Consider the following 23,942-nt stretch of genomic DNA (forward strand, 5'->3'; position numbering starts at 1 on the left):
AATTTGGCAACTGGCACAACCCCACTAGTGAAACGATCCTTTTATTGAATTGTTCAATGTGAAATTTTTTTTACCTTTTTAAATTAAAGGAATTTGAATCTCGGGTAAAGTAACATTTTATTACTAAATTTGGTATGTTTTGGATTTTATTCTACTTATACCATTATGCGATAAGAAATGACTATAAAAAATTATATTTAGTATTGATTTGATTTCACTTTGCTTTGCTTTATTTCCTTTACATTTGAAATGGAACCGCCAAGAATAATAAATTGGCGAGACAGGATTCCTAAAAAAATCTTGGACGACCAACCATGCAAGCTACACATTTTGTTGAGCAGTCTTATAACCACACCACCATTTTTTTTTTTTTTTTTTTGGGTTAAATATAGCAACACCATTAAGAGATGCATTAAATTAGCCATTAAAGTATCTTGAAATAACAAATTTTGGAATAGGGAAGAACTCATCATAATTATATCACTTCTAGAACTTCTTTGACTTCTATAGTCTTTTTTTTTTCTTCTTTTTTTTAAGATATAGTGGTCATATGGTTGAGAATTTGAGATAGATCACCAAATTTAACAAGTAATCTATAAAGGAAACCCAAAATTTATACAACAGTTAACATACTAAATCATCAATCCATATGGTTGATGCGGAGACATCTTCCCAAAATTAAGTTACCATATTTAATAAGTATTAAAAAAAAAAAAAAAGTCAATAGTTATTGTTGGTAAAAATCTAATTGCAATTCTCTCTCTCTCTCTCTCTCTCTCTCTCTCTCTCTCTCTCTCTCTCTCTCTCTCTCTCTCTCTCCGTGTACCATTGGGTTATTCCTACTTAATAGATTAAACTTTAAGGTTGAACTTACACATTTATTAGTTATTCCACTTTTTTAACATAGTACCAAAGCATTTCTTTATCAATTATAAATTGTCTATCCATTGTTTTACCCCAAAATATATATATATATATATATAACCATTTCTGCTACATGGGTAATATGAGAATAATCTTACATTGGTTAAGTATGGGTGTTTAGATGTCTTCATATACCTTTGGACTACCTACACTTCATTGCTTAATCTTTTGAATTGGACCAAAGTTCATAGGATCTTGAGTCATGTGAAGGCATTATAAATTGAAATATATGATTTAGTTTACGGTTTATGGGAACAAGAAATCCAAAAATAAAGCTTCAGAAGAGTATATTGGGTCCTATTATTGTACCTTGTCCTTGTGCAACATAATAAGAGGGCTAGCTGACCCTTTAGTCCTGCAAACATTCTCTAAACTTAATGCAGTAGAGATCTGTTCCCCTAACTTGAGAAAACATATAGATTGAAGTAGCCTAACTGGGTAATTTTGCACCAGTTATGAACTTCTTCTACTCATAAGAATCATCAAAAAATTTATAATTGACTTACAGAAGTTCAAGTTAAACACTTTTTTCCATTTGATTAAGAAAATAGGATTGGATAATTGGAGAGAGAACAATTATACATATGGTTAGACATGTTTGCCTAAATGCACCTACCAATACAAAAACGACGTGCCTTGTTGACTTGCTAGACGTGCTAGAGAGAGATAATGGTCTCTCGTGAATCATGTTATGATTGGCAGGAAAAACAAAAAAGTGAATTTATCAAAAAAGAAAATGAAAAATAAATAAGATGGTGCAAAATCAGTGGAAATTGATCTAAAAAAATCCAACAATTGACTCTTCAGATTTAAAAACCCAATAATTTGGTTCCAAAATTCTTAAAATTGGTCATTCTCAAGAATTTAGGGGACAATATCGGTATCGGTCTATCTCTATGATACCAATCTGATATCGATCCAGATCGGATGGGATCGGTGGGTATTAGTCTATTTTATCCCTGATTTTTATAAAAGGTATTATTTTTTTCCTATTTTATCCCTGAAATTATCTGAATAACCAATCCGGATACCGATCCGATTGATATCAGATCAGGGATCAATCTTAATCGATACCAATCCGATACAGCCGATCCCAGACCGATACTTGAAACCATGTTCATTCTAGAATGTCTAAAATTAAAAATGATCACAATTGATTTCAATGCAGATGAATCAATCCAATTTTAATTTTAAAACAATGTGTAAAAGGTCTTAAGACAGTAAGACCATCTTCATAGATATTCAATACAAACCCTTATTTCAATAATAGAGATGATTCTGTCACAGAAAAGAACAGCAATGAAAGACTATAAAACAATATCATACATTAGAGCAACAATTTAAACAACCTTTACAAAACCCCTATTTCAATATTAATAGTTGTCACGGTTTTAAACACTCTCTCTCTCTCTCTCTCTCTCTCTCTCTCTCTTGTAAGGAATCCTAGGAAGAGGCATAGGGTTCACTCAATCAATTTCCATTCTAATTTGACTTGATATATTTTTTATTATGAACGGACAAAGGAATCAGGATGGTTCACAGGTCCAGATGGCAGACTACCCAGACAGAGTTGACCTGGTCTGATGTTGCCTCCCACATGTATCATAATCCCCCTTTTTTTTTTGTCTGGTTCAGGCTCCACCATATCTTGGGAATCATGTGGTCCAAAACTCAGAAGATTTGGTTCTTTCTTCCCGCTCCCTCCTTAACTCTCGTGTCCATTGTGGGCCCCAAATTTTTTGAAATTATTTTCATCTTTTAATTATACCAAATAACATAAAATTAAGATTACATACCATGCAAGTTGACTTTTGATTCACATGGATGTGTAGCTTCAGTCATGCATAGATATTGAACCAGCCAAATCAGCTGTTTTCTGCTGGACCCCGGTTGACCCTGCACTTAGACAAATGACCTGAGTTGATTAGAGAGTTCAGTTCAGGGTTTAAAAGTCCGAATCAAATTGGTTGAATTGGCTAATCCAAGAAGGGTTTCTAGGGTTCAGGCCAATTCAGACCAATTCTGGCTGAATCGAAGCCAATCCTGATTGGGTTGTTGTTCTGTATTCCATCAATCCAGGTTTTGAAAAGGTAGACCCATTGGTGGGTCGGACCAGATTGGCCAGATGCCCAAGTTGGTTAATCCATGAAGACCAGTAATGTTGGACATGATCAAGACAGCCTCATGACCCTGCAAGACATGAAAGCATGTATTTATTAAAGCCACAGATCAATTGTCAATTAATAGATAACTATACAAATATAATAATAGTTAGTTATAAACATGCTCTTGAGCGTTTACTTGGAAACCAATTCAATGGCTAAATTATTGTGGACATGCTCTGAACTATCATGCCAAGAATTAAAGAAGAGGACTGGGATATTACGTTGAACTTTTATACCAATCTTAAAATATAAGTTTATAAGTACTAACTGATCACCAACGGTCACAGGGGCTTGAAAAAATTTCTCCAAACGTGACAGCATTTAAGCCGAGCTGCAGTCTCACGGTCTCAATCACTACAAATTCTGCGCCTTCAGTAACATCTCTTACCACTCCTAGTTTCTCTTCCAAGCAATCTCTCTCTCCCATCCAAGTTTCTCAGCCAATCCAACATGGATTCTTACAGGAAAGCTACATCAAAACCGTGGAAGAAAGGTCCTACAAGAGGCAAGGGTGGCCCTCAGAATGCAACATGCGAGTACCGTGGAGTTAGACAAAGGACTTGGGGCAAATGGGTTGCAGAGATCAGAGAGCCCAAGAAGAGAACCAGACTCTGGTTGGGTTCTTTTGCCACCGCGGAAGAAGCTGCCATGGCATATGATGAAGCTGCAAGGAGATTGTATGGGCCTGATGCTTACCTCAATCTACCGCATCTTCAACCAAATTCCACTCCTCCAAGCAAATCCCAGAAGTTCAAATGGTTTCCTTCCAAGAACATCATTTCTATGTTTCCTTCATGCAGAATGCTAAATTTAAATGTCCAACCCGCCGTTCACCTCATTCAAGGGATCCAGGAGTATTCAGCTGAAAACCAATCTTCGCCAACATGCTCGTCTTCATCATGCTCATCTTCCTTTGATTTGAAATCTGCATTTCAGATCACAGAGGATAATATCCACATGATCAACAAAGAAGAGATGATTTCATTTGGGAATCTGCAACAGGAACGTGAAGAAAAACCTCAGATAGATCTCAATGAATTTCTTCAGCAGTTGGGTGTACTGAAAGTAGACAATGCATCAGATGACAGTGACACCCCCAGAAGCATTCTACCAGTGCAATCTTCCCCTCTAGATGATTATGGGCTAGCAGCTCTTAAAGAGCAGACTTTCAACTGGGATAGCCTGGTAGATATGCCAGGAATAGAGTATCATCAGGGAGTAGAGTCCAGTGACCTTCAGATCAATGATATGCATGAAGAGCTGGCATTCCCTACCATTTGGGACTATTGAAGAGGTCAGCCAATTTTGGCAAGTAGGATTTTTTTTTCTTGGTAGAATTTAGATTTAGTGAGGTGTAAGTAACACTAGAAATGAAAGGTAGTTCAGCTAACTCTGAGTATCTTTCAGAAAGTAATAAAGTCAAAGTTACACATCTCTTTGTAAGCCTGATTTTGTCTTGCAAGTTGTAGGGATTTCTGTAGAAGAAATCATCTATGTTTGACAAAATCAAGAGCTTAATTGTACTGGTCTCAGAGATAAATGTATCTGTCAGATTTTTGGCTTCCATGCTTCGATATGGCATCTCTCAAAGTCTCAACTATTTTATACAGGATTATTCCTGTTAACAAGTAATATGGCCTTCCTTCTAATGCTAGATTTTTTCTCCTTTCTCTACTCCATTTGTTTGCTTGTTTGGAGTCAGGCTGTGAAGCTAAAACTGAAGCATCTTAAAGTGTCAGAACATTAAGCCCCCTCTCAGATTGGAGGAATCTCTTGGTTAAGAAATCCTACCCATCCGATTAAGAGTCTGAGGCAGCAAACAAATGGAAAGTAAGAGCAACAATTCAAGTCAGCATCTTACTAAAAAGGGCATAGCCAGTGCACGAAGCTTCCACCACTGTAGGGTCTGGGGAGGGTCATAATGTATGCAGCCGTACCCCGCTTTTCAGAGAGGCTGTTTCCTGACTCGAATCCGCGACCACTTGGTCGCAATGAGCAACCTTACCATTGAAAGTTTGAGCAACAGTTCAATTCGGCATATTCCTAACACACTAAATTAAACAGGAACAGATGAAAGAAAATGAATCATATAATCACATAGCAGAAATCCATTTTAACAAGGTCCTGCCTCCGGAAATAGTGTAGGATCCTGACAAAGGACAGAAAAAATACCTGGTTTCGACCAGGTTTATGAAATTTTGACCTAAATTTTCGAAACCTGAGATTTAGAATCAAGGGCATAGCTTCCATGAGCCATTTTATATACTTATGTCTATGCTTCAGAAAAAACTGAAGGAAGATGCTTCTGTCCCTTCTCTTTTCGGGACAGAGAAGCATGCTTAAATGAAACCTAACCCTCCCACATTGATCATCCCCTTTGCAAGATCCCAGAGTCAAGGAGTGGTTACGGCATTGAAAACCCTCTCATTTCTTAATATTGCACTTTCATTACTTATTTAAGAGAGTTGGATGATAAATAAATGTGTTAATCAATGCAACAGAGAAAATTAGTAAACTTATTTAAAACTCATTAATCAATTTGTCTGATGGACAATGAATTTGGGACTGCCAAAAAAGAGTCGTCTTTGCAGGAAAAATGGAGTAACATGTAAGTCACATTGCCAATGAATGCCAAATTAAAGATAAAGATGAAAATATCAAAAGAAAAAGGCAATGGCAGCTGCTTAGGATGAACTTGATTCAAGCACGTGCAAAGATGTCTATGACAATGAAAATTGTCATTTGTTTGCTTCATGGGCTTTGGTCAGTCTGATAATGAGATTGATAATGAAGAAGATGAGGAAACATCTTATGAAAGGCTTCAACAAGAATTCAAGTATCATTTGGAAAATATGAGAATACTATTAGAAAAATGTCTTATTTTGGAAAAGAAAGTCTCCAAACTCCCACAGGAAAATTGTTCCCTGAGAGAAATAACGATGAATTATCTCTCAAGGTTGAGGATCTCAAGTCTTCACTTGAGAAATTTACCAATGGAACTAGGAACTTGAACATCCTACTTGGCCAAGGCAACTCAACTCCAAATAGACTTGGAATAGGCCATGTAGATAGACTATATCGTTCCATTAGGTTTGAGCAAAAAAGGACCAAAATGTCTTCAAATATTACTTGTCATTTTTGTTGAAAAAGATGACACATCAAGTACAATTGTCTTCATAATGCTAACAAACAAGGACTCAAACAGAAATGGGTACCAAAGAACACTTCTAAGTGCTTGTTTGCAAGAACTTGTCCACCTAAACCTAAATTGAACGATAGAAAGGACAAGGAGAAGTTAGCGATCACAATTGACATAAGACAGAAGAAAGCAGAACACAAAGGTAAAAAGGTGAAGTATGTTGAACATAGATGCAATAATTTTCTGAACTACAAATATTGTTCAACATGGGGTCAAGTTGGTGTTGGGACTTACCCCTACACAATTGAGCTTCAGGTATAGCACTATGTCATGGTACTAGTAATGATAATTTGTTGATATTATCATTAATGATTCATGAGACCAGGTATATAGGGCTGCTGTTATCTAGTTTCATATCTAAATATACCACTAAATCATGTAGCACATAATCACGTACTCTGGAACATAATATAATTAATAAGATTCAACATGCATGGCCAATGTATATCAGAGTCACTGTGGTTTTCAGCTTCTAATTTCCCAGTTTCCAGGTTATATGAAAACATAACTGGAGGAAATGTCTGTATAATCTAAAGAGATACATATATCCATGTTTACTGGAGAACAGACCAAGTAATATCTCTGACATTCTAGCACACCACACATTACCTCACACATGAAAGGTAATTACGACATTTATATGTTTCATTGCAAATCTAGAAACCCACCTTCTTATATCATGGCCAGGGACCTTCAAATTTGGCTCAATAAATAGGGAAAACTGTTTGGAAAATTGGATCAGGAGGTTTGAGGTGAATAGGGGTTTCAACCTTGATTTAAACTACTCATGACAAGATCGAAGAAATATCAATTAGAAAGCAAGGCTCGTCCCCAGAATCAAGGTGGCTTTTTATTTTATTTTATTTCATTGTAGCGACAGAGAAAAGGATAGGATCTATTCATCTTGAGAGGCAGAAGCACAATCATACTTGCTTCAAGTGTAACTAAGGTTGTAGCTTTAATGGTCCAGTGAGAAAGAAGTTACTCAATTTCCTCCTTCAGGCAGCTAATCGATCCTGTACTTGCACTAATCAAAGTAATCTCCATATGGGTTATGGAAATATAACTAGAATACTCTGATATGAAATAGTACAGCCCATTGGCTAAATATAGCAGGTACCAACTTCTTGATGGTCAGAAGAATCTCCTATGTGGCTTCAAATGGCCATAGAGTGGGGTATCCAAATGTAACTCTGGTTTCTATACATAAGCACTAAGTGGTGGCTAAACAACTAGTTTGCTAAAGTGACAACATAGATGGACTAACAAAATCAAAATTTTTAAGCCCCTCGAGCAATGGAAATCGGAGTTAATTGGATTAAAAGGCTTATGGGTGGCATCTCACCAAATAATATAGGAATTAAGGCAACAGTAGGTTGCTTCTTAAGGCGGATCTCAGTTTTATCAATGGGATCCTTCATTCTATGACATGTTACTTATATTATCAGTTGAAATGTGCATCCTACATTGGTGGTTGAAAAACAATTTTAAAAGTGATAGCCACTAACTCTGAAATCCCCACTGTACTCCATCCTTTAGAAACCTAGTTTCACTTGTATAAATAAGCAAAGCATAACAAAATAAAATAAATTTCATTATCATAAATAAGGAACTGATAGAAGAAAAAGAAAAAACAAACTCATTTGAAATTTTCTCAAGATGATAAACAGATGTTCAAGAATCCTGTTCGCAATGGCCGCTAAAATATGGCCCGTCCAAGGTAGGAGCAAATAAGTAGGCTCCTCAAGGAAAAAAGGGCTAGTAGAACTATAATGACAGTCTATTTTGAACTGAGCAATAATTTTTAGATTATAGATTACAACTCTTCTTAGGGAGGGAGGGAGTCCTAAATCAGCCTAGATTTGTTTTATAAATAACTTCTCACTTTATCATGAACTATCAATGCTGTGCCAGATGGATTCTTTCTTCTCCAGTTTTGGAAGCTTAATATGCATTCATTTAATCAAATCAATTTTAAATACAAGTTTCGTCAAGAAAAGCACACACCATGGAAATTAACCCCTTGAACATTCAGATATTCCGTTCTTGAAGTTCAATTACGGAAGTGCAAATTTCCACTTGAAGTTCAAGTGGAAATTTCATAAATGTGAGAAACACGTTAAACCAAATGTGGATGATCAAAATTAATAAACATTATCTCAAAAGGTAGTACTCTGGTACTGGACAGTTTAAGGAGCAAAAACTAGTTCAAACATGAAGAACTCATCTGGTGGACAGGAAGAAAATTACCCTTGGTAGACTAAAACCAATAAGAAAATGTTTTTTTTTCACCTGTTTTCCCCATTAACTCAACCTAAGTAGAGAAACAAATCAACAAATTCCAATAACCAAATCAATTAAATCTCAAAGGGAGGAAAAACGCTCTCAACATTATGCCTATATCCATAGAAAAGAAAACCAATCTTTTCGAATCAGAAAGAAACCAAGGTAATGCTAATAAAAATTAAGAACGTGAAATAAGGAAAGTGAGATCAGAAAGATAATTCAAAGAGAGAGATGACCTCTTTCATGTCGATGGGAGGATCCATGACCAAGAGGAACTCTTCCAAAGAAATGCCAGAAGATTCGTTTGTTAGTCTGTGGAGTCGAGGGCTTCCCTTCCTCCATTGTTGCAGTTCACTGTGTGGTAAGACTTACCATAGACACAGAGAGCGAACTTCAGAGTTCAGACTTTGAACGTTCAAGGGCGGTTCTTCTTTTTTATTTAATTTTAATTCTTACGCGCAAAGTTTAATTTTTATTTCCCGAATTGCCGAGATTACCCTTATTTTCCAAAATTGCCCTCCGACTTGGTTAATTTCAACTTCCAAATTGTCTCTCATTAGTGTTTCCTAAACGAATTTGATTTCTTACCCAAAAAAACAAAAGAAGCAAAATTTTGATTTAAAGAAAAAAATGAAATTTTCAGACAAGAGAAGAAAAATGTTATTATTATTATTATGTTCTTCCTTCTCTCTTCTCTTCTATCCTTGATCTCCATAGAGATATATCGTCCTAGGTTGCCACTAATGGAATGGGAGGTTTACCCTTTCCCAGACATATTTTCCCCAGTTTTAATTAATTAATTAATTAATTAATTATGACAAATATGTGATTATTTAGATAGTAGGGATTTTCTTCTTCTTTCTTTTTTTCTTTCTTTTCTTTTCCTTTTTTTTTTTTTTTTTTTTTTTTTAAGGAGATAACAAGGAACCATTGTTGAACCGAAATGAAAATCAAACTATTATATCTTTATTAAATCTATAAACCAATCCACTGATTTGAAGTGTCAAAAATTCTTGTTTGACATTTCTAGAAGAGTATCTTGTCTTAGTCTTAATTATCAAGTAAATAACTTATTTTAAATGTAACAAGATAAATTTAGCTGCCAAATCAACCAAGTTATGTAGAAGGAAGTAAAACTTAAAAGGGCACATTATTCTCCTCAAGGTGATAAAGTGAGAAGTTGTCTTAACCAAAAAGGTCAAGTGAGAAGTTGTAATATATTTTTGTGGGAGCTGTGTTTAGAACTTAACATATTTTTAATTATAATTTGTCTTATTACTGAAGGGTTTTTTTTTTAATTTAAAAATATAGAAAAATATTTAAAAATAAATTGAAAGTGGCATATCATTATTTCATTATCAAAAAATGTCATTGTCATGAACATATTTTGATTACACATTTAAAATGACAATATTTATCCTCGTTAATAAGAAAATGTGTATGATACTAAAAGGGTAAAAAAAAAATTACAAATTATTTGATACCGTAAGGATTTTTTTTTTTTTTGAATAATTAAAATTTATTACCAAAGCAAAAGAAAAATATACAACCCTTAAAGAGGGGGGGGGGGAAGAAATGCAAAACCACACTCAAGTTGAGGGTCTATCCTGAGGAGTTTCAATAAGGAAATCTCTTTTTTTTCTAATTTTTTTTATTGCTCTTCATCTTATGGCTAAAAATTATTTAAACTAAGGGTAAAAAGTATAAGTGACTTTTCATTATTTTTTTTATTGACACATTTTTTTCATTTTCATAAATCATCATTGCCCATGGGAAATAATTGAATTTGTCTCCATTTAAAAAAAATATATTATACTAAAAAGGCAAAAAAAAAAAATTATAACTTATGTTTTTCCAATTTTGATGACAATTTACATAAGATTATCTTTTTTTGTAAAGCATAAGATTCTCACATATTTAGAACAAATGGAACTTCAATCTTGATTCTTGGCATGTGTACAAAATAAATGTACCCTAAGCGCAATATGGTCACGAGGTTCAATATTTACATCTTATTGATATGTTAAGGGTAACCTTGTCTTTTCATTATTAAATTTCATAGAATATTTAAAATGTTGAGGACAGACCAACAGAGTTGGATAAAGTATTTATTAACAAAAAAAAAAGCTCGAAAGCGGATGACGTGTTATGAGCTGGAACCTGGAAGGATTGAGATTTGAGGAACTCTTGGCTTCCTTCTCCCACAATAAGGAAAAATAAAAACACTGCCACCATATTCAAAACACGTCTAATGGAATATAAGATAGAACACCACTGCTACTGCATCTTTTTATTGGTTGGATCCCACCAAAAAATAGAGCAAATGGATAGTGCAGTTTGTGAGTATTGGTTGATAAAGAGTACCTCTGCTCCATTTCATAGCATGCATGATTAGTGTGGAATCCACTATTTATTCTTCTTATTCTTCAATTTTAATAGAAAAGGGTTCTTAGAGCAAGAAGCATCGGAGGATGCATACAAGTGGTATCAATGAGATGCAACTTAGGAAAGAATATATAGGAGGACAGGCCTGGCAGATCATTTCATACAAGGAAGAGAGAGACAAACACAGAGGTGCTAACCTATCATACCTTGACAACTCAAATGTTTTTATTCATTAAAAATTAGAGAGGGTTCTCTGAACATACGAGAGCGTACCAATAAGATGCTATATAGAAAAATACACAATAGGTAGTAATATCATTTTCTATGAGGAGAAGAGAAAGAGAAATATAGAAATGTTAGCATATCCTGCCCATAGTGTTAGCACAAGAAATTTGATTATTAACAATCATAAAATACACACCTTTTGACGGTGAGAGCATGTGGTCTTCTAATAAACATTTGGTTTTGGTAAATTAAAATTTTGATCTACTTGAACAATTTTAAACTTATAATCCTATCGGATCAAACAGTGTGGGTAGTTTTTGTTGTTCATCGTCCTTTAATTTTCAATTTATTGAAGCTTATAATCCATCTATATGTAATCTTAGTATAGGGACAATCTAAAATCATTACCAACAATAATAGAATATATTTATTTTTAGGGTGAAGGATCTATACATGTTGTCTACTTATATTAATATCATACAAGCCAACCCAATAATAGGGAGTAAAATGACATATTTCACGAGGGAGAGGGGAGAGCATGCGCTTCCTTTTCCCTTAATTTTGATGTTTTTGCAGATCACTCATGCAAGCACTTGCTCTTGCTTTCCCTCTTACCATTTGGGCACTAAGGTTACAGTTACTAAGGTCGTCCAAATATGATGGGGAGGGGATTTCGTATAGTTTCATGGCTCGATCAGCCCTTGATAGTTCACAACGGTTGCATTTCTATTATCTACCATCTAAACGTAGATGCTCATCAAATGTCCCAAAGCATCTATTCTATCACATGGATAAATGATATGTTCATTCCAACTATTGGATATGGAGGATATGATCTAGATTAGTCACATCTCAAATTTTAAATTCTAATTCAATCAAATTCTCCATTTTGCATTGGTATCCCTCCCTTGTATGTCCATGCATGGGTATAAGTATTATAGACAATGTGTGCACTCTCCCAACTCTAAATGGGAACAAAGGATTTAGAATGAAAAAACGTAAAAAATGCAAGTCTCAGATTTGTCTTGTGATTTTCAGAAATATCACCTTCCATCATTACATGGATAACTACATTTACTATATTTTCATTAATATGCTGGTCTGACATACCACAGTAGTCCAGGGGCATAAGATGGATAAAAATCAACATTTTGATGGTATTTTGGACAATTCATTCCACTGGAGGCGGAGTTTATTCCAATTGCTCTAGACCATACTATCCCATCTCCGGTAAGTAGATAAAAAACTCTTCTCCTCCTCCATGCATGGATTTTGTTTATGGTGTGTTTGTATCAAATTGACTGATTGGCATTGATATTGATCAATTGATACTGATGCTAATGGCTACAGGCTGCAGCCTTACTCTTACTCCCACTTTGGGGGCGAAAAATCGTCTCTAATACCACCCATTTACCTCCTACCTATCCAAAGGCTTGAATGATATGGACAAGCATCCCTAAATGTTGACAAGTATTGGGATATGCATTCAAATCATTAGAAAGTGTGATATAACCATTTATGAGTATTATGATATATGATCGGTCTCTGGAAGAAGTATAACCATTGTAGGGATTTTCAGTGTCCATTTCAGAAGATGAAGCTACCATGCAATTGCTAGCTATTATGGTGATAGATTCTTGTGGCTGATTTTTAGAGACTTGGTAATTTGTGGGCTCCACGGGTTGAAGCCATTCAAAATACACCTAATGTGCCATATCTAGAAACAAATGATATTTTTATTTTTATTGTGGCACAGTACACTGTATCAAGCACTTTGGTTTTGTATTGATTCCACTTCAACTGAAAATGATATCACCATGAGGTCTCAATTGAAGATGAGACTACAAGACCCTACTTATTTTAGCATTACTTCTAGGATCATACAATCATGTGGTTATGATTCTATTGTTCGGGAAGGAGACATTGGATGCCCAAGTCATTGGAGAGGAGTGGGACCCAATTTTAGAGAGAAATCAAAATCCTCAATGGTGAGTGGCAGTAAAAAGTCAACGGTTAGGAGGGTCCTAGAAATCTAGCATACACCTCAGCCATTGAATCTTTATTGCCACTCATCGCTTCGTCGAAGACTATTTTAATGCTTTCAAGGAGAGACTGTTTTTCCAACTTGAATTTGTGACGATTTGTGACAATATAACAACCTTACCCTTGCAGTAAGATCCAACCTTTGTCAATTAAAACCCTAGTTCCTAGAATATGCTATCATTTGTTACGAGCGAGAAGAGTAAATTTCGACTCGTAACCTATCAAAAGCATAGGCTATTTATCATTTTATCCTCTTCCACCGACTACGAAGATAAAATATGTTAAATCAGGCCAACCAAAACCCATTTACTCTAGACCCGACCCGCAAACACAGACGTCCCGACAAACCGCCTAAACCCCAACTTCACTACAGAGTCCAGGACTCCAGGGAGTGATCCACAAACCAGGAGGCAGGAGTGGACAAGGGCGTTTTGGTAATGTTACTCTTCTCGCAAGCGGCATCTCCGTTGGGCGCGATGCACTCCGATGCGCGTCATGGACGATCCTCGCAATCTGCTTTTCACGGTAAAAGGTGAGATATGTGAATAAGGAGAAATTAGAGGGGTTCATTCTATAATTTTCAAAAATTATTAGGGTTGCCGATGTAATTACATTCTCTTGCTCCTCAATCTAGTGGACAAAATCCCCCGAAGAAGGTTCCATTTTGATGCTCCCTCACCCCCCCCCCTCCTTAAACCTTAAACCCCGTCTTCTCACCTCTGCCTCCATCTCTCTTTCTTTCGGAGGCTGAGAAAGACAAACACGTATTGTTCACATATTCTTCTCATCAAAACGCTGGAAATTCGAAACCGTAACCCTAGCTCTTCTGAGCTTCCATTGCTTCTGGCTTGCTCTAGCTTTGAAGGAATCAGGAGAGGGTTGAAGCTTCTTACAGCTCGCAAAGAGGCCTTCTTGTGTGCAAATTTGGTCAAAATTCGGTGAATCCTGTTGTTTTAAGCTCTTCATCAATTGTTTTTAGGTGAAATAGTACACCCATTTAATATTCTTCCACTGAAACGTTGTTTTCAATCTTTTATTGTACTAATCTAAAGCCCCTCCCTGGTTGCACACGCCCACACAGAGACAAGCATACTTGAACTCTTTCTGTGGTTGTTCTCCTTTCTCCTGTATTGGATTTTATATGTTTAATTCTTTGCGAGAGTTCAATGACGATCAAGGCTTTAATTAGAGCGAAACTATTTATTTTGTTTTATTGTTTATCTAAAGTTAATTATTACTTCTGACCTTGCAGGAAGAATATTATTTGTAAGACCATCCTCTATCGAATTCTTTTGTTGCGGAACTGGGTCTAACATCTCGATATTTACCAACTGGATATCATACTTTTTTGGGGTGGCGTGTGGGACTTGTTTATTCCGTTTTCTTCAATCTTGTCTGATTTATTCTTTAGAAAGAACACCTTTAAAAATTTTATTTAATTTGATGATATAGTGTTGCTTTTTAAAGGTTTTCCTTTTCATTTCTGATGGTATATGGTACTTGAAGGTTTATATCTTGAAGTTTTAAATTAAAAAGAATCGGTAGCTTCTAGCACACTGAATTTTCATTGAATTTCATGGTTGCAGTCTCATGATCTTTTGGTGGTTATAGTTTCCCATGTCATGGCATTTCTATCATTGTTGTTTTTCTGTTGTATGACTTACATAAATATTTGAGTTTTATCAAAGTCTTTTAGATTTGGTTTTTTCTTTCTCAACACATAGACAGCCTATTCCCCCCCCCCCCTTCAGAATTTACAAATTACTTCTAATTTTTTTAATCTAATATGAAATTGAGTGTTATACTATCACATCTAACGAAAGACATTTAATTTTTTATTTTGTATTAGTTTCATGTTCCATTTCTCATGTCTGTCCTTCAAGGCTGACCATTTCATTGGTCTGTTCTTCTGAGATAGATGGTATTAGTTTTGAGTGCTGGTAAGAAAACCATGCAATTTGCCATTGAAATAGATAGTGTATTAACAGTCAAGAAATATTATGACATGAATATACTATGGCTGTAATTGGCCCTTATGAATTGTCATATCTCATTACAAGAAGACTACGTGGGCATTAATCTGGGTAGAAAATCAAGGCCAGCAAATGTGTTAATGGACTTTATGGTGAAACAAGGGGTAGTCATGAGGCGTGGGTAGTGCTTGGACTTTTTTTATCCACTGTAACAGATATATATTCAATAGTTGGGTATGGGTCTATTTCATATGCTAGTATCTTTTGATCATTTTCTCTAGGGCTGTGAGCATCGTCCTCTTAAGGAGTTTTGTACTCTATTGTTCTAGCTATTTTATGAAATAAGTTGTTTTCTATTAAGAAGTTAAGATCCACCATTTCGTCATCTAGGATCTTCATGCTAAGGTTTGAAAGGCTTAGTAGTTGTTCAACCGAACTTCGAAATTAGTCAGAATGACTTGGATGAGTTAGACATGGCTTAGATGGTCTGGACATTTGTACGACACTCTGACTGGATTAATGCAAGTATCATGTGCCAGGATATATAATACAACTCAGATGGTACTTTTGTTTGTTCTAATATTGTATTGCATTATCGGATTCAAACAAATCCAAGGGGAACAAAATGATATTTTTTCATGGTCTTTTTGCTTGCAAAAGTTTTTTGTGTTTGGTACCTCTTATTAAGACGAGGAAGATGCCTAACTGTCTGCTCCTTGCCAACTACAACACGAGGATTATGTTATAACATCAATGGAAAAAAAAACTTCACTTGTTGATCACATAATATTTGATTGGTTGCAGATGGCGAGATGGGATGAGATCTTCTCTCTCCCTGTGCAGAGTCCTCCATCCTTGGAGTTTTCTGCTGCTGATCTTGTGTGGACTAAGGTGGAAGGTTGGCGTGACAAAATGAATAGAGTTGTTCTCATCCCTTATGCTAGAGTCAACGATTTTGTCAGGGGTGAATCATCTAATAAAGAGTGCCCCACCAGATTTCATGTTGAAGCAAGGAGGAGAAGGCCTCCACAAATGGCTTACAAGCCGAAGGTTGATGGCATTCTTGAGTATATTCTGTAAGTCTCTATTGTTTGCTTCTGAGGATTTCTACTGCCAAACCCTTTGGTTCTGTCAATTAAGCTATATAGTTTATCAATAGGTACTGGTGTTCCTTTGGCCCTGATGATCATAGAAAGGGTGGGATTGTACGACCCAGCAGGAGTACATATGTCGCAAAGAATAAATCTGCTGGTCGGCCTAATACAAAGAGAGGTTGTAAGTGTCATTTTATTGTGAAACGCTTAATTGCTGAGCCATCAGTTGCGCTTATCATATATGATGATGATAAGCATGTAGACGAGAAGGGGCTACCTTGCCATGGTCCACAAGATAAGAAGGCTGTGGGTACACGGGCCATGTTTGCACCTTATATCTCTGATGATCTCCGTCTCCGGGTCTTATCCCTTTTACATGTTGGGGTGTCTGTGGAAACCATCATGCAAAGGCACAATGAATCGGTGGAGAGACAAGGCGGGCCGAGTAACCGTGATGACCTTCTCACTCATAGGTACGTTCGGAGATTAGAGAGAAGTATCCGACGCTCCACATATGAACTGGATGAAGATGATGCCGTTAGTGTGGGCATGTGGGTTGAGAGCCATCAGAATGACATTTTCTTTTATGAAGACTTCTCTGATTCAGACCCTTTTACTTTGGGCATTCAAACAGAATGGCAGTTGCAGCAAATGATCCGGTTTGGTAACCGAAGCCTCATTGCATCTGATTCAAGATTTGGATCAAACAAATTGAAGGTCCGTTTTGATTTATATATATCATGCATATCTTAATTGTCATATGTTGAAGTTAACGACAGTTTTAAAGGCTTTTGAAGCTAATGCTGATTTTCTCTTTTTTTCTGTGGCTTTTGTCCAGTATCCTGTTCACACTTTCCTCGTCTTTGACTCAGACAACAAGGCTATCCCCGTTGCCTGGATAGTAACATCAAGATTTGGTAGTGTGAATACTCAAGATAAGTGGATTCGGGCTCTTTACAATAGAGTCCATTCAAAAGATCCAACATGGAAATTGGCTGGGCTCATAGTGGATGATCCTTGCACTGACATCCTAGCCATCAGGTCAGCTACTTGATGTTTCTTCTGATTACCTTGTCTCTAGACCATTGTATTTCTGCAAATAGCATGAAGCTCCTTCCCATGCTTCAGTTGTTGACTCAATTATATGATATTATCATCGGTATATGACAATGGTGTTATTGGGCTCTTTTTTTGGCCCATAGTTGGATTCATGGGCCTTGGGATTTTTATTTTTGGGTTTATTAATGTAACAAGCCTCTTTTATAAACCAAAAAGTTGGGTTTGGGTGCACGAAATTAAATACATGGATAAGATTATGTGTGGTCCATTAGCTATTAGTTAGGAGGTTATTTTATTTTAAAACTATTTTAGATGGCTGTCATTAGGTCTGGGGCCTGGTTCAGTATTTTAATTCTTTAAGTGTCTTATCTTATTATTTCTAGTTGTTACTGATTAGAAAGTTTGCATTGATTAGATTATTATTATTATTTTTTTTAATAATTTAAATCTTGTAAACTCCCTCCCCCATCGATTGTCAAATGGAAGGGAAGAGAAGTCATGGGGGAGAGGGAAAGAGGAGAGAGGAGAGAGGAGAGAAAGAGAGACAAAAATCACAAAACAAACTAATTTCTACTCCATAATTCCAAACTGTGGGTGAGGTCTAGCCTCTTCCATGTATTTATAAAACAGAGAAAAGACATAAAATGGAAGTCCGACCTAAGGTTCCTACAACAATTAAATAATAAAATAAATAACAACTTAAATAGATAAAGAACCCTTTCCATATGTTGACTCTTTAGAATAGAGTCATAAGCTAACTCAAATCTAACCTTATCCCCTCCAAATTAGGTCATACAGATAGGATAAATTTGATCTAACAAGATAACTTCCCAACTATGGAAAGTTAAAATACCAATTTCTTATGGACTTAAAATTTGGGCCTTATAATTGAGCTCATTATGAATAAAACACTTAAAACATAATCCCATAACCACATACTGTCAAAACAAGCCCAATGGTGGTTATCATGCTCCTGCATTATATAACAGTAGGATCTTCAACGCACGATCGATTTCCACCCTTGACCCTACGGAATTATGGATAAAAATACAATCCAATGGTACAAAATCTGTGGTAATGAGTCCGTTGTTGAAGTTGCAAAGTGGACACACAAATTTGACTGGTTTAATTGAAATATCAACCAATTTATGCTCCTCCTTGGGTGGTTCTTCAATGATAACTAGAGCCACTTCCTCCTCCATCGTTGGCGGCTCATCTTCTTGCTCTTCCACGCATTGTTGAATGACTGAGTTCAGTTTGTCGAAGGAAGATTCCATACTATTGGATGTGACCAGAAAATGGTTCTTAAATTACTTGCATTGCCGCCAATTCTCATCGAGATACACTTCAACCTCTCGCAGGTTTTCTTGCATGGCTTGAAGTTTTCGGCAGACAACAAACAAGAGAGTATGATCAATGGTATCCATGTCAAGGTTTAGCTCTGATACGAAGTTGATGCAAATTGGATGATGGAGGATCTACTTGTGGCAGGAAAAAAGAGATTAAGGAGAGGGTAGACAAGGAAAGAGAAATAGTGAGGAGAGAGGAGATAGACAAGAGACCATAAAACAAAGCAATTTCTATTCCATCATTCTAAATCATGGGTGAGGTTAGCTCTTACATGTATTATAAAATGGAAAGAAAACATAAAATAGAAATCTACCTAACCTAAGCTTCTCTTTGACTCAAACGATTAAATAATAAAAGAAATAACAATTTTTTTTTATATTACAACTTCAATATCCATATGTAGACTCTTTAGAAATGATCTTAATCTAACTCAAAACTAGCATTTTTTCCTTCAAACTATGTCCAACAAATAAGATAAACTTTATCTAACCAGATAACTTCCCAACTAATAGCTATTGGGCCCCACTTCTATTATTAACTACCTAATTAAAATACTAATGTTGTGCACCCCTTATGGACCTAAAATCTGGGCCATAAAATTGAGCCTACAAATAAAAACACTTAAAAACAAAATGGTAGTAAAATTGTCTGTGAAATGAATTGAATAAAGAAGATATTGCAGTGGATGTTAATTTAATTGGGCCTGTTTCAATTAACATCCATTTTCATAACAAACTAGCAGTAAAAACCACCTGTTAAATATAACTGATAAAAGAAAATGTTTCAGTAGTTCAGTTCAGTGATATTTGATATGACACAGAGGATCAAAATTGATTATAGGGGAGAATTAGAAATTAACTATAATAGTGGTATAACCAGATTCAACAGTATAGTAAGGTTTAAGATTCAATGATTCCATGTATTGCAAGCATTATAATCATGTATGTTGCCAAATAAAAAGGTAGGAAAGGAATCTTTATCATATAATAAATAAATAAAACCACAAAACAGCATAAAGTGCCCGCCCAGCCACCTAGCGAACCAAGTCAATGCCGACACAGTCACCTTACCTACATCTAGTAAAGTGAGGCATCGCCTTGACACCTGAAGGCGCCTGAATGCCTAGGTGACACCTTGACAACTATGGTCATGGTCATCTCACAATCTTCAACATAATAATCTTGATAACCTCAACATAGGTTCTATGCTTACTTTGAAACGTTCTGTTCCTGTCCTCCCTAATAGTCCAGATGTTGTCACGAGGAAAGCAGATCTTCAAATTAGTTTTTGCACTCTTAGGGATCCTTGTTAATTGCCAAAAATTAATTAGGTAAAGGAATTCCAGTTTAGACTGATTAATGAAACGAAACAAGTCCAAACCACCTAAGAGAAAACACAGTTGATAAAGAGATGACTGACAGACCTGTAAATTAAGATGTTTTCAGCTAGGCTGTAGTAACCAAAACACAAGCTCCAAACTCAGATGCTCCAAGTATTTGAATCTTTTCAAATTTGGCTCCAATGCTAAGTGTCACTTTTTTCTCGCAGTCTACGGATACTTGGGTTACTCAAACCCTGATTGGCATTTATGGCTTCATTGACAATTTAATGGTGGGGATAGGTTCAGACTCGTAGAGATCCCAGGTGTATGTCTTAATCCATTTTGTTGCCCATTAATTTGGCATGTTGATGACATAGCATAAACTGCAGACCATGTTGTAACATGTGATCTGGGTTTGTCAGGTCTTCTCTATTCTCTAGATGATTCATGTTAATCGATATATTTTGATTCAGATTCTATCTTTTTATCTGTATTTTACCAGGGAAGTGTTTCAATGCTCTGTATTGATCTGCTTTTGGCGAGTCCGCCATGCATGGCATAAAAACCTGTTAAAGAAATGTTCGGAAACGGAGATATGTGTGGAGATATCAAGACGACTCGGGGAGGCAGTATATAGCATCTGTAAAGGAGATGGCAATATGGATTTGTTTGAGGGTTTCATGGAAGATTTCATTGACTGCTCAGATTTCTTGGATTACTTCCGGGCAATCTGGTTTCCAAGAATAGGTTAGTCCTTTTCATTAACAGATGAGAAATATTTTTTCCCTAGTTGTAATATCACTTTTTTGTCCTCTCCCTAACGTCAAAGTTTCCTCCAGATATACTGATCAGAAAACCCACTATTTGAAGTTTATCTTTTTCTCAACTGTCAATCCGTATTCTTTTCAATGGTCCTTTTTTTTTGGATTAGAGAAGCGTGCCACCATCCAGAGAGTGGATCTTTTATAATATGGTCCATTTAAAAGGTGGCCTACCAATTAATTGTCCATGGTTGATTTGTGGGTCATGTTCACGTAATGAAGATGAAGACACAAATTCCTGGAGCTGTATTGGGTACAAGTATATGCTGCTTTTAGGACATATTTGGCTACGTTTCTCATGCTCTTCTTCTGGGTATCTCGGCTTCTGGCTGAAAAAATCTGAATGCTAGCCTCTCATTGGATCCTTACTTTGGAGCTTCTCAGTATTAGAAGCTGGTCTCTTAGATTCTGAGAAGCAGCAGTCCAAGAAGCTTAACCAAATATGCACTTAAATAATTTGTCTTATGTTGGGTGTTTAAATCTGTTTGTGGCTAATCAGGCAGGGACATTTTTCTTCGTCTTTTAACCATTTTCTCCCTCTTGTGGTTCAGGCACATGGACTACTGCATTGAAGACTCTTCCACTAGCAAGCCAGGAGACTTGTGCAGCTATGGAATACTACCATCATCAACTCAAACTCAGGTTGTTTAATGAGAAGGACCGAAGTGTTTATCAACGAGCTGATTGGCTGGTTAATAAGTTGGGAACCAAAATCCATTCCTACTTCTGGCTTGATGAGTATTCGGGAAAGGATAATTTTGCCCGGTATCGTAAAGATGAGTGGATGAGTGGTTCAACATCCTGGCGCAATGCACTGAAGATTCCAGACTCTGATGTTGTTTTGGAAGGTCGATGTGCAAAAGTTGTTAGCCAGCTCGATCGAGAGAAGGCTCATATTGTGTGGAACCCTGGTTCTGAGTTTGCTATATGTGATTGTGAATGGTCAAAGATGGGTAATTTGTGCAAGCATGTGATCAAGGTAACCAGAGTTTGTCACAGTAAGGGGTCAGCTCTGCCATCTATTAGCCTTCTTCAGTATAACCAGACTTTAGTTAATATGCTCCATTGTGCACCACATGATTCTTTGATTCGTGACCATGCTGTTACTCTATCTATTTATGCCCAAATGCAATTAAATTCATTAATTGATCAAGGTTGTCAGCCTGCATCATGTCCTGTTACACAATTGCAAACCGAAGGTTCTGCTAACAGAGATAAAGATGTAAACGAGTCCCAGTGTACAAGGAAGAATACACCTTGCAATGGGAATGTGTTTGGTGTTGGAAATGAGGCTTGTGGTGCTGTTGCTGGTGATTTGGGTACTAAGGTTGTTGAGGCATGTTTCCCAACCAAGATTGATGAGCAAATGAATGTATGCAGCGAGATGGATTTTGATTCATTACACACCTGTACCTCACCATCAATGACATTGCCTGCTGGTGACATTGCATGTGATACTAGCGTCTTAGAGAATGGAAGTAGAGACTTGATTGATGGAAGTCGAGGGATGAGTGCAGATCTTTCCTCTATTGGTAATATTTTTACAGATCAAGATGGTATTCAAGATGATATGTTGGTTGAAAACTATCGTGAGTCTCACGGGAAGATGTTTTCCAATGGTTTTGGCAGTGATGTTGGGGGAACCATTACTGGCAGCTTGATGGATGTGAATCCATTAATGGAGAGTCTTTCAACAGCAGGGCTGGTTGATCAACACACGAGTAATGACAATGGTAATTGCAGCGATCTTACAGAACCAACAGGTACTGGTAATGATATGGATGTCAACCTCAATCCCTACAGGTGTCTTCGTCTAGAAACATGCTTGTAGTATTGCAACCAATGATGGTTGATGACTTCTCAGGAAGAGTTCTGAAAAATGGGAATTGTGGGACAAGTTTGAGCCCAATCTCTCATAGTAATGCATTAGCTTTGAGTATCGTTCAAGGTGGTATGACAAGTGATTCTGATAATATGATTTAACTCAATTGGCAAGTGATAATTGTTCTTGTGGTGGTTTGCAGAGGGAACCGGAAGTATAGTGGAGGTGCATGTTGAATCAATCTTGACCTCCACGTGTAGATCAATATCTATTGAGCAGGAGACATGCTTTGATGTAGAAGCCAGTGAATCCGGTGTTTCTGACAATTTTCTTCAGAAAGATCCTGCCAACATGATGAGTGTTACTTCAAAACCCATCCACTTTGGAATTTAAACAACAATGGTTGGCAAGGTTGTATCAATTATTGTCATTTCGAGGACGTAGCAAAGAAGATACATGGTAGCCAAGACATGAATGGGAAGCTATCTAGTACCAACACTTGTTTAGATGTGGGTGGGGTTAAAGATAGCTCATATGTGGGGTGGGGTGGGATGGTGTTAAAGATAGCATTGTGGATGGAGATTGGCATAGTGTGGTGATCAACTACACAGCAAGATGGTTCAAATTGGTTCATGACTTTTGGTGTCCTCGTCAATGATAAGGGGGCTCTCAAGCAACAAAAAGCTGTTGCCCTGAATTGATGATGCTTCAAGCATCGTGGCTCAGTTAATTATCGTGGACGCACTGGTTTTTAATGCAGGATGTTGGTCAACAAGCAGAATAAATGTGCTTCTGCCAAAGAGAACTTGAAGATGGTATATTTTGAAAGCAACATGGAGAAGATATTTTACTGATTATAATGGTCTATGGTTCTATGCTACTGGGGACTTGTATATCATTGTACAACCAACTTTTTTTTATCAAGTTCATACGGTTCTTATTGATGTAGATACATTTTCTCCAGTTTTGAAGCAAATGGGTTACAGAGGCTGCATCCGTGCTCTGACTAGAAAATATAGTATTTCTGGTTTTCACAATTCAAGAATTTCAATTGGATTCACAAGGGTTAATTTATGCTGGTTGTGCTTTGGCTTCTAATGGCATTAGCTGGCCATGGTTCCGATTATCTGTCCAGGAACTGGTGGCATTATCTTCTCAAAAGCATCAATTAAGACTGACAGTAACAACAATGTATTACTTTGTTCATTATTTTTTAATGTAAATAAAGTAAGAACTCACCTGTAACTGTTGCAATTATGTTTTTTTTTTTTTTTT

The 23,942-nt window shown here is 36.5% G+C and overlaps 2 protein-coding genes and 1 long non-coding RNA gene across 7 annotated transcripts; 2 read left to right on the forward strand and 1 right to left on the reverse strand.

The window, feature by feature from the left end:
- Positions 1–2,274: 2,274 nt before the first annotated feature.
- Positions 2,275–8,988, reverse strand: LOC122088637. The gene is made up of 2 exons (XR_006143108.1): positions 8,811–8,988; positions 2,275–3,114 (listed from the first exon to the last, which is right to left on the reverse strand). It is a non-coding gene; the product is annotated as an uncharacterized LOC122088637 (long non-coding RNA).
- LOC122088636 (dehydration-responsive element-binding protein 2F) lies at positions 3,390–4,717 on the forward strand. The gene has a single exon (XM_042657948.1). It carries the CDS (start codon positions 3,540–3,542, stop codon positions 4,377–4,379), a length of 840 nt encoding a protein of 279 aa, XP_042513882.1. The 5' UTR covers positions 3,390–3,539; the 3' UTR covers positions 4,380–4,717.
- Positions 8,989–13,913: 4,925 nt separating the features above from the next.
- LOC122089860 lies at positions 13,914–23,942 on the forward strand. Of its 5 annotated transcripts, XR_006143359.1 has the most exons (8): positions 13,914–14,206; positions 16,005–16,276; positions 16,360–17,011; positions 17,133–17,335; positions 20,527–20,771; positions 21,397–22,377; positions 22,475–22,608; positions 22,870–23,010. XR_006143359.1 is itself a non-coding variant. In XM_042659594.1 (7 exons), the coding sequence occupies exons 2-7, from the start codon at positions 16,005–16,007 to the stop codon at positions 23,058–23,060; spliced, it is 2,775 nt and encodes a 924-aa protein (XP_042515528.1). In that variant the 5' UTR covers positions 13,914–14,206; the 3' UTR covers positions 23,061–23,942. The 5 variants fall into 5 exon arrangements, 4 of the variants coding, with proteins under 4 accessions (XP_042515528.1, XP_042515529.1, XP_042515531.1 ...); XM_042659594.1 differs by having other exon boundaries at positions 21,397–22,608; positions 22,870–23,942; XM_042659595.1 differs by having other exon boundaries at positions 13,914–14,165; positions 21,397–22,608; positions 22,870–23,942.

Source organism: Macadamia integrifolia, chromosome 9, assembly GCF_013358625.1.
Source record: "Macadamia integrifolia cultivar HAES 741 chromosome 9, SCU_Mint_v3, whole genome shotgun sequence".
In the NCBI taxonomy this organism is placed as follows: Eukaryota; Viridiplantae; Streptophyta; class Magnoliopsida; order Proteales; family Proteaceae; genus Macadamia; species Macadamia integrifolia.